The 10,248-nt window shown below is 54.2% G+C and overlaps 1 protein-coding gene across 1 annotated transcript; it reads right to left on the bottom strand.

Moving 5' to 3' along the window:
- Positions 1-315: 315 nt before the first annotated feature.
- On the bottom strand, positions 316-5,794 carry GPR62 (G protein-coupled receptor 62). Its single transcript, XM_034777770.1, has 2 exons — positions 5,344-5,794; positions 316-3,177 (listed from the first exon to the last, which is right to left on the bottom strand). The coding sequence occupies exon 2, from the start codon at positions 3,060-3,062 to the stop codon at positions 1,836-1,838; it is 1,227 nt and encodes a 408-aa protein (XP_034633661.1). The 5' UTR covers positions 3,063-3,177; positions 5,344-5,794; the 3' UTR covers positions 316-1,835.
- Positions 5,795-10,248: the final 4,454 nt, after the last annotated feature.

The raw sequence follows: 10,248 nt of genomic DNA, 5'->3' as shown, positions 1-10,248 counted from the left end.
CAAGTACTGATTTTGCCCCAGATCCCCAAGTGGCCCCCTCACTCACAACCCTGGGTTTAGCAGGCCAATGCTCAAACCACTGAGCTATCCCTCCCCCCATAATCACATAACTGAGTTTGGGCCTTATGTTAGAGCCTCCTGGTGAGTCATTTCTGCCATCAATTCCCCGTGTCTAGCCACCAGAAGATAGTCTCCCCACCAAGTACTCTCCACAGGTTTGCACTGAGACGTTTAAAGAAAGAGGCACCTTCCCACACTGTGCCGGGAGGAGAGGAAAAGGGGACTCTGCCTCTTCTTCAAAACAAACAAAGCTTCTGAGCCTGGCACTTCCTTTGCCTCTATTAATAGACAGTTGTTAAAATACATCTGTTGAAAAGACATTAGCGGTCGATTAAAAAATAATTACAAATGCCTCTGGAGCCAGCCGGGGTGGGGAAAATATCCAGTCAAGAACGCTTTAGGCCCAGAGCCTCAAAGGGTATTTAGGCTCCTAAATCCCATTGGTTTCAACCGAAGTTAAGAGCCTAAATATCTTTGGGGATCTGGCCCTTCACATTTACTGCTGGCTGTCTCTGCAGAGAAACACATGAAGGGTCTCCTGAAGTGCAACGTCCCCACCTGAGACAGGGAGCTCAGTGAACTGCTGGTGTGTAATGTGATTGAAATCAGGGGAGTCATGGTATTACTGCCATTGTTATCACCACCTGCTATAGCACCTGAAGTGTGCTAGGTCCTTTGCCGTCCTTGAAATCAGCAGTGTTGCCCCATGGATTAATTTGGCCCGCATGCCCTGGAATAATTCCTCGCTCTCTTCATCTCTCCCTGCCAACCTGCATTTGTCACAGCCAGCCACTGAAGGAGTTGCCTTCGCTTTGGATTAGGCTGTCTGGCGTTGCAAGAGCCTTAAGGCAGGCCGGCACCTACCACCCGCTGCTGTCACTTGGCTCCTGTCACAGCTTTGCATGTCAGTTTCACCTGCCTTCCCAGAGGTCAATAGCTTGGGAGCGATCGCTGCAGAGCAAAGCTCTGCTCCTGCAGAACGAGGGGCTGCTATCTAAATACCTCAGTGGGTCGATAAACCCTGCTGTCTGGTTTCTTTATCAATAGCCTGTTCTCTGATCCCATGAGCTGGCATAAGGGTGAGTCCAGAGAAGTAACCCAAACCCTTTCTTAAAAGGACCCGATCATGAGTGACTCTCTGCCAGTCCCTCATAGCTAGGGTAATTTACTGCTGCTCAGCCAGCCCTCACTCCTGGGATGGCTGAGCCCTAAACCAGAGGGAGGCAGTGTTGCCTAGTGGTCTGAGCAAAGGATGCAGAAACAGAAGGGGCTTGAGGTCCTCCTACCTCCATCCCCCACAACTGAGGCACTAGGTGACCTCTGGCATGTCACTTGATCTCCCTGGACCTCCATCGAAAGGTCTATTAATCTAGAAGACTAGGCAAAAGCAGAACCTCCCTGACAGCTCAGATGCTGGAGTTTGGTGCTCGTGACATGTCAGTGTCAGGGAAAATGCGGGGAGAGGAAGAAAATTAGCTCTAGTGAGCGCCGTTGTCCTTTTCCAGCTCCCTGCCTTCTTGCTTTCTCCCTCTTTGTCTCCTACCCATGAAACAAGGCTGGCTCAATATTGTAAAGCCACGGAAATAGCTTTTAACTGGATTTACTCTGGCTGAAGGCAAGTTCTTCCAAAGCCATAACCCCGACCCTCCCGCCAGGTCAAAAAAGGGTTGGTCAGTCCTTCGGATTAGCTGAAACCCTGCTTCAATCCTTCTCCTAGCAGAGGCCAGGATATGGAGAACAAGGAAATGAAGTTGACCCCAGCCAACTGTGCTTTCTCAGTTGGTTTCTTCTGGGATTTGGCCTGGAATTCTGAAGCCCATCATGGTCTGGTCCAACGTGTTCCTGGGGCTAGAGTTGACATAACTGGATCGGGTCTCCAGTGTGCAGCTGGTCCTCTGCAGGAACTGAAGGAAGTTCTCCTGTATGGAACCCTCCGGGCTGGAGAGACAGAGCTCCTGGCTCAAGGGTCTGTTGAGGCAGCTCCGTCCCAGCCTAGACAGCTCTTCCCGTATCTGGCGGTTCAGGAACCCATAGAAAAAAGGGTTGATAGCAAAGGAGGAGTAGGCGAGCCAGGTGACGATTGTCTCCCCGTGGCCTCTGCCTGGGCTGACAGAGTTAATGGAGCAGTATAAATGGAAGGAGAAGAATGGCAACCAGCAGCACAAGAATTGACCCACAATGAGGACCACGGTCATGGCAGCTTTTCCCCCTCCAAACATCCGCTCTGGGGACAGCCTGGGAGGCAGGTTTCTGGTAGTAATAATAGTGACTTGGCTGTTAATAGACTCCGATCGCTGCCGCGGGGCAGCAGTCCAAGAGGGGACAGGTACATGCTGCAAGGAGGCAATCCGGGCCACTTTGTAGATGCTGCAGTAGACAGCAAAGATGACCAGGGTAGGCAGGAAGAAGCAGAGGGTGCTGAAGACAATAACAAAGACCTTCTTGTGGGCCCCAGGGCTCCAGGACACAGTGCACTTACTGGCACTTGTGGCCCCGTTGTCTTGAGGCCACCCCACCAATGCCAAGACTGTGACCAGGATCGACTTAATCCAGATGAAGACCACCACTGTGACTGCCAGCCCAACCGTCATCTTGACCTCGTACCGCATGGGATGAACAATGTAGTAATATCTCTCCACGCTGATGACTGAGATGGTGAGGATGGAGGCGCTGATGAAGCAGATGTTCAAGAAGATTAAGGTCTGGCACTCTGCGATGCTGTAGATCACTCTGTTGAAGCAAGAGGAACTGGAAATGATCCCCAGCGGCATCAGGAAGATGGCGGACAACAGATCCACCAAGCAGAGGTGGCAGACAAAGATGAACTTCCTCAGCAGAGGGGTCTTGAGGATGACCACCATCACTGCCACATTGGCAACCAGGGCTACGAGGTTCAGCAGGACCATGAAGAAAAGGCCAACGGCCTCCTGGAATTGGGACACCTCTGGTAGAGAGGAAGTGTCTAGCCCCGGAGTAGTGTTAAGCCCAGTTCTGTTTGCCATTGTGCCTCCGGGCTACTCTGAGAACTCCAGCATCTGGGAAGCAGGAACAAGTTGCCAGTATCTCCTAGCAGGAAATGTCACCACCCCCATCTTCTTCCCGGGTGGATCTTCTTCCCTGTGGGGAGAAGGGAGGGGAGCAAAATTGAGAAGCATTGCAAGACGTTCTCATTGCTCACTTGCAAGTGACTCCAACCCTGAATGACCCTGGGGATGACATGAGCACCTCACCTTTCTGCTTGTGCGGGGTCCTAAGATTAGGAGCAACTTGGCAACTCCTATTTTTCAAGCCAACAGAGACAGGCGAGATGCTAGAGGTGACATACTACAGGGTGAGGCTTGGGGAGGAATCACAAGCCAAGCTAGGAGAGCCTTCTCAGTGCTACAACAGCCCTCTCTTCTACTGCCCCAGTGCAGAGCTCCTTGCTGATTGTCTACCAGCAAGGAGGGCAGAGAGGATGTCTGGCTTCCAGAAACCAGCAGCCGCTAGCAGGAGCAGATCAGTCCTGTGCAGGTATGGGTAACCCCAACCGCAGCGAGCACCTCAATCCGGAGCTGGAGGGAGTTTGAGAACAAAGCAGGCTCCATCCCTACCCATGGCTTCTCCACTGAGATTGCCATTGAGGGGGCAAATTGTGCCCGTTGCTTTGTGCTGTGGGTACCTGTCCATTAAGAACTGTCCTGGAACCAGCTGCTTCTCCTACACAGACGGCCAGGCAGTCATAACATGGGGCCACAGCCTATTGTGTTCAGGAGGCGACCATGTTGGGTCCTTTGCCACCCACCGCACAACATTTGAGTCACATACCGAGTATTGTATCACCGCTAGGGCCTAATTAAACATTGCTTCAGGCTCCTCATCAGTAAATGCTCAACCTGGATTGGAACAGGGACCTCGACCACAAGCCCCAATTCCCAAAGACATTTCTCTGGTTTTCCATTGGAAGTGAAAGGAGACAAATAAGAGGGGATAAGATAAATGTCTATAAAATAATGACTGGAACGGAGAAGGAAGATTGGGAGCGTCTGTCCTCTCTGCCTCATGACACAAGAACCAGGCAATGTTCAATGAAACTGAAAAGTGGGAAATTCGAAACCAATCAATGGACCAATGGCCTTTGAAGCCAGCTGTTTGGCTTGGGCCCAGCCAGGCACGTGGCAGGTTCTGGTTCTGGACTGGAGCAGCGCGATGCTTAGGAACTGCTGCCAATCCTCCGGTCACAGCTCAGAACTGGCTTGCTGGGAGCATTCTCCAGCAGCTCCCCTAGGCTGGGCAGCAGGACCCTCCCGCCATGCGCCCTGCAGAGAGAATACAGAATGGGGGTGACCACAGCCAAAGCCCGGGCCATTCAAATCCACCCCCCTGCTCTATAAACAGCATGCTCAATATTACAGATCCCTTTCTCTCTGCTCTCCTTCTATGTCCCCCATGACCACTCCTGGGCACAACCTAGTCCAGTGGACAGGGAATCTGCCTGGGCCTTAGGAGATCTATTCCCAGCACTGCCACTGACTAGGGGGCTGGAGTTGATGAGCTCTCAAGGTGTCTTCCAGCCTTACATTTCTATGATTCTAAGTCACTCTGTGACTCAGTTTCCCCATCAGTAACATGTGGAATATGAGCCTTTACCATCCTTAAAAAGGGCGTTGAGATCTCTGGATGAAAAGCTCCAGAGGAGAGCACCTAGCTTCCCCTCACAAAACACTGGTGCAAGAGCAGTCTGTCTCACTCTGAAGGGCCTAGTCTACACTGGAAAGGGTTTGCGGGTATAGCTACAAGGCTCCAGCTACAGACCTAGCCCTCCCAGCGGAAACGCAGCTTTCCACAACAAGAGTGCTCAGACCAGTTCCCCGGATGAAGTAGCCTATACTGGCCAAATCACTTGTTTTGCTGGTATAACAGTGTCTACACTAGGGCTCTTGCCAGGATAGACATGTCTAAAATATCCCTCCAACCAACATTACTAGCTAGTTTCACATCTAGCCCTGGCCTAAGGCAAAGCCCATGTCTGTGCCTGCTCAGTGGCCCCCTTTCCAAATCCCAGTGGTAAATGCACCTCGTTTGCCTCCAGATCTCTCCACCAGCCCCTCCGGTAATCTGCTCCTAACCCCAGAGCGCATTTGGGACACAAATTACGAGAAACTGTCTACAAAGAAGGACCAGATCCCTTGATCTGGAGGGTGCCGAGGGCCTGGCAAGATCGGGCCCCACCCTGCCATTGTCATTTAGTAAGAGAATGAATCCCCTCCCCCCCCTTCTCCTGGCAGGAGGTGGGTAACTCACCAGACTCAAATGCACCTGGAGACTCTTAGGAGGCTGGCACCCAGGCTGGCTTCTCCCGCTGGCCAGTGGGGTCCTCATCTTGGCTCTATCAGGTGAGCAACTTTTACCCCTCTGATCGAATATGCGCTGTGATGGCTTCAGCTCTCTCCCTGCCCCTGGGATCAGGGTGGGCTTCACAGTCCCATGCTACAGCGGACCCCACTCCTGGTGGGGACATGAATGAGCAAAGCCCTCCCGAAGCAAGGCGGCCGGTGTCTCACCTCCACACGCCTGCTTGGCTAATGGCATCAGAGTCCCTCTGGCTCCCTGTGCCAGTGTGTGTGTGGGGAAGGGGGGTGTCCACTGTCCCAGCCCCTGAAGCTGGGATGATGGAGGGCCTCACAGCATCCTCTGGGGAAGCAGGGGGCACATTTGCCTGGCAGCGGTCCCCTCTCTCCCCCGTCTGGATGGGTGCCGGGAGGCTACTGCTGCAGCTCTGTGCTGCGGATGGCACAGGCTGTCACATCTGGTCTTTGCCTGGCCTTTTAAAGCACAGTCATTCATACAGAGAATTCTACTGGGTCCTAAGCAGCCTCAGCTTTCAGCCCCACACCTGGGCCCAGGCTGCCCCCTCACTGCACTGCCAGGATGGAGGGCAAAGCAAAGGCCTCACCTCCAGGGCACCGCCCCTGCAGGGGAGATGATCAGGGCCAGCTCTTGCAAACAGCCAGGCCATGCATCACCTAAAGCAGCCAAATACCAGGGGGGGCAAGGTGGAGAGGGGCTGGTGTCTGGGGCTGTGGGGATGGAGGCTCAGGAAGGGATGAGAAGCTGAGCTCAGGCTGCAGACAGTACGATCCTGCTGTCCCCCAGTTTAGAGCACTCTGCCCAGATGCCTCATTCCAGCTATAGGGGGCGCTATGTTATTTTGAGAGTTCCAGGCATCCAAGCAGGTCTCCTCTAATCCCAGCCTGGGCAGAGGGTCCCAGGTGTCCGGGTTGGGGAGCCCTCTTTCTACTCTGGCTAGGCAGGGCCTAGCAGCCCAGGGGTTCCCTGCTCCCTGACCCAGTCAGGGCATGTGGCCCAGGACCCCTGCCATCCAGAGATGACCTCCCCAGTCAGATCATAGGACAAGCTCAGCCACTGAGGGGACCAGCCCAGGGACACCCATGCAGGCGGTGGGAATTTGCTAATCTGTCTGTCCTGCCCCCCTAGAGGAACAGGGTACACACAACGTGCAGATCAGGACCAAGGTTTTCCTATATGGCCAGTGATTTTAGTGGCCTGGCTTGAGATGCCATCAAGGGGCCTGACTCTAAGTGCTGAGCACCCACCTTCTGAAAATCATGCCCCCTTCAGGTGTCTCCAGGTGGGGCCCCAAAACCAGAGGTGCCCAGAATCACGGGTTACTTCGGAAACTCTTGGCCCAGACAGGGAGAAAGATGTCAATGGCTGTTAACAGGTTGTGGGAAAAGGGAAGAGTGGCTAGTGACTAGTGCAGCAGGACTCGGGGGGGGGGGGGGGTTGAGCCTCAGTTCTGCCACTGATCTATTACATGACCTTGAGCAAGTCACTTCCCTCTCTTGTAACACAGCAATTTGGGTTTGCAGAACCCAGGGTCAGCGCGGATGAACGTCAAAGGGGGAGAAGGTGGCTGTGAAAGCTGCAGCCTCGCTCATGGGGGGGGGAGGGGGACTTCAGCTGGAGACATTTTGCCTGCCCCATCTTAACCATTCTTATTCCTATTCCCTCAGCCAAGCCAAATGCTTCCTGGGACCCAACCCCTTGCAGAGGTGTGTCATACATTCCCCTCAGGCATGCCTGAGGGGAAAGGGCTCCCCCCCCCAGCCACCCCTCTGTGGCAGCACCCACAAAATATACTAGTTTAGTGCCTGTCATTATGTCTCCCCGCAGTGGCTGGGCCCAGCAAATGCAACAACCAGCCACACAGCTAACAATTACTACCCCAGCTTGAGTGGGAGAGTGTTTTAGGTGAAGGTCCCAGGTTCAATGCTCATTCATGGTGATGGCAAGAGGGGACAGTTGCTGTCCAGAACAGAGATCGCAGTTTCCATGAAGGGGGTTGGGGGAAGCTACAGGAAGCCTGGGATCAGCTGAATAACCAGGCCAGTTGCTGCAGATTGCTGGAGCTCCATGCCCTGACTTCAGACTACACCTTTTCCACCAGCTGAAGATCTGACCCAATTACGTCTAAATAAAAATGACTTCCAGAGCCATCCGGAAGGATCAGCCCTTCTCTACAGAGTAGAGGCTTTAATGGTTGAAGCAAGACCTGTTCCTCCTTCCCCATGACTCAGGGCCCATGATGGAGGAAAAGGCACATTTAGCCCCACACCGGTGGGAGCTGGGGAGGGGTTCCTTATTTACGAGTTTACATTGCAGCCATTAGCTTGTTTACAAGATTTTTGTTAAGGGAACCCATTATTCTCAGGGAGTTTTACCTCTGGATTTTATGGCCCTGGAGGAGCTGGATGCCAAAATTGGATTTGCTGGCGAGCTGAACAAGGAGGTGGCGGGTGGTGCGGCTGACTAAATTTTTGCTCCCATTGTCAAGCGCTATCACGCTATTGAGGGAACAAAGCGACTGATGGCAGCAGGCCCAAGAAACCACTTGTAGCAAAAGAATAGCCAGCAGCCTTATACGCTGCACTGATGTTGACAAAAGAGGGCACAGGGCGGAGGGGGGGGGGGCGAGGGAAGAGGAGGGAGCCAGTCCTTATATCTGAATTAGGGCCCAGCTGCAATTAGCATTATGATCTCATACCACTGCTCCAAAGGGACTAGTTCTCATTAAAGAATTACAGGGCCAATAGGGAAAGGGTCAGAATGGAGGGGCACGGGCAGAGCAGAGTGGGGCTAGAGCTGGCTTCCGTGCTCATCTATATCCTGAGCACAAAAACTGGACTGAGCGTGGATTGGTCACTGGGGACCTGCCCCTTTGTCTGCTGTTAGGGAAAGCTGCACAGAGACACAGCCTTGCACCCACAGTTGTGATTGTGCAGAGACACAATGCAGCAGGAATGCACTATGCAAACATCATAGCAGGTCCCTCACGCCTACACTTTGCTGGGGCAGGGAAGAGCCTCTGGTATCTCTCCAGCTCTGCTTCCCGCAGAAGCCACCCAGCCCTGGAGAGCCAGAGGGGCAGGCCAGGGGAGGATGCGAGAGCAGCTCCAGGCAGGCCAGGGGAGGCACTGGAGAAGTGTTTGAGGTACAGATGCCCCAGACTGACTCTGCAGCTCTCCCTGGAACAGAACTTCTCACGCTGGAACACCCCCTCCAGCCAGGGCAGCTGCTGGAGGCTGGCAAGGCCAGCAGAGCCTGGATGAAATCCTGGCTCTCCCAGCTCAAGGGGAAGTTTGTTATTGACTTCAAGGGGCCCAGATTTCATCCTGGGGTTCCTCAGTGCTCTTGGGTGCTCAGATACCCACAGTGGCAAATCCCCCATGCTGAGCCCCACCCTAGCGACTTCAGCCCTGACCCTGAACTTCAGGCATCTGCGAGCCCAAGGTTGGGCTACTGCAGTTGGTTAGACCCAGGGATAGATACACCCCCAAAGTGCAGCTGGCTGCATAGCCCCACCACCCTCCTCTGCAACAGCTTCCCACTGAGGAGAGTCCACTTCAGAGCCTGTGTCTGTAGTTCAAAGCCCTTGATGGGCCTGGCTCTGGCTGGCTGAGATAGGCCTTAGCCTCCAGGACCTGCCAGGCCAGCCACCTCCCACCACCCAGGGGAAGCTCATCAGTGCAGATGGAGCTTTTTTGGGGGCTGGCCCTAGACTCTGGAAATTGCCTGTGTACGAGATCAGACTGGGCCTGGGCTCGGAACTCAATGCACAGCTGAGTCAGAGGCCATGCTAGCACTGCAGAGTTAACCCGGGTTAGCTACGCCCTCTCGAGTTAGCCTGGCTCGAGCAAGAGCAGCCATGCCCAGAGCGATTGTGAGTGGGGCTAACACGAGCTACATTCCATCCCAGCGGAGTTCTGGGTTCATGGGTGTGGACGGCACTTGCTGTGGAAGAACCCTCCACAAACATCTCGAGTTACTTGCAGTGAAGATGAGCCTGTGGCTTCCCCTCAGTCAGATCTTCCCGCAGACACCCAGAGCTCTGAGCCAATCCAGCTCTTTCCCCACCAGGCCAGCAAGGAAGAGCGAGATAGATCGTTATTGTTCTCTCGCCTAGTAATTACTGCCTCGGTGCAGGATACTATGGTGATGGCAGCCATATAAGTAGCCAGATTAGATAAGGAAATATGTCTCTTTAGTTTACTTTGCACAAATTAACCCCTCAGACCCGGACTCGGAGATTTGCGATGAGTGTGTCAGCCCCGCCCCACTTCCCTGCTCTTATTTCTGGCCTCCAATTCCTCCTCCTGTTCCTCTCAGCACCCGCTGATCCCATGCCCCATTTCCCCCCCTCACACTTCTCCCAGGACCAGTGTTTCCAACACCCCCCACACCACCCCGGCCTCCTCCCTGTTCCTTCCTTTCGTCCATGGAAGAGACCAGAGAACAACCTTCCCCCAGTCTGGCTGGCAGGTGCCTGGGAAGCTGCACTGGGATCCTGGTCAGCAGCTGCTCCCTGCCCTGATCTCCTCACCCACAGCCACCACAGCATGTCTCCTGGGTAGGGCATCCCCATCTCTATAGGCCAGCCCATGTCTCCTGAGGCCACTGTGCAGGGCGAGCGGATCTTCCCAGGGGAGGGGGATGGGATCTGTGGCAGGCCCCATTTCCTAGACCTCTCAAAAAGGGGAGGGGAGTCCCTTGATCTTCTCCCTCTGCTGGGATCTCCCAGACAAGAACTCTGGGAGCAAGAGCAGGCCAAAGCGATGTGCCCATGCCAGCCCCCGGATCCGACCCCCGCTGAGTTCTCCAGCGCCAGAGTGACACATGGGGGAAAGC

This window comes from Trachemys scripta, chromosome 7 (genome assembly GCF_013100865.1).
Source record: "Trachemys scripta elegans isolate TJP31775 chromosome 7, CAS_Tse_1.0, whole genome shotgun sequence".
Classification (NCBI taxonomy): Eukaryota; Metazoa; Chordata; order Testudines; family Emydidae; genus Trachemys; species Trachemys scripta.
Note: the sequence above shows the minus strand (reverse complement) of the source record. Positions and strands in the feature narration are given on the sequence as shown.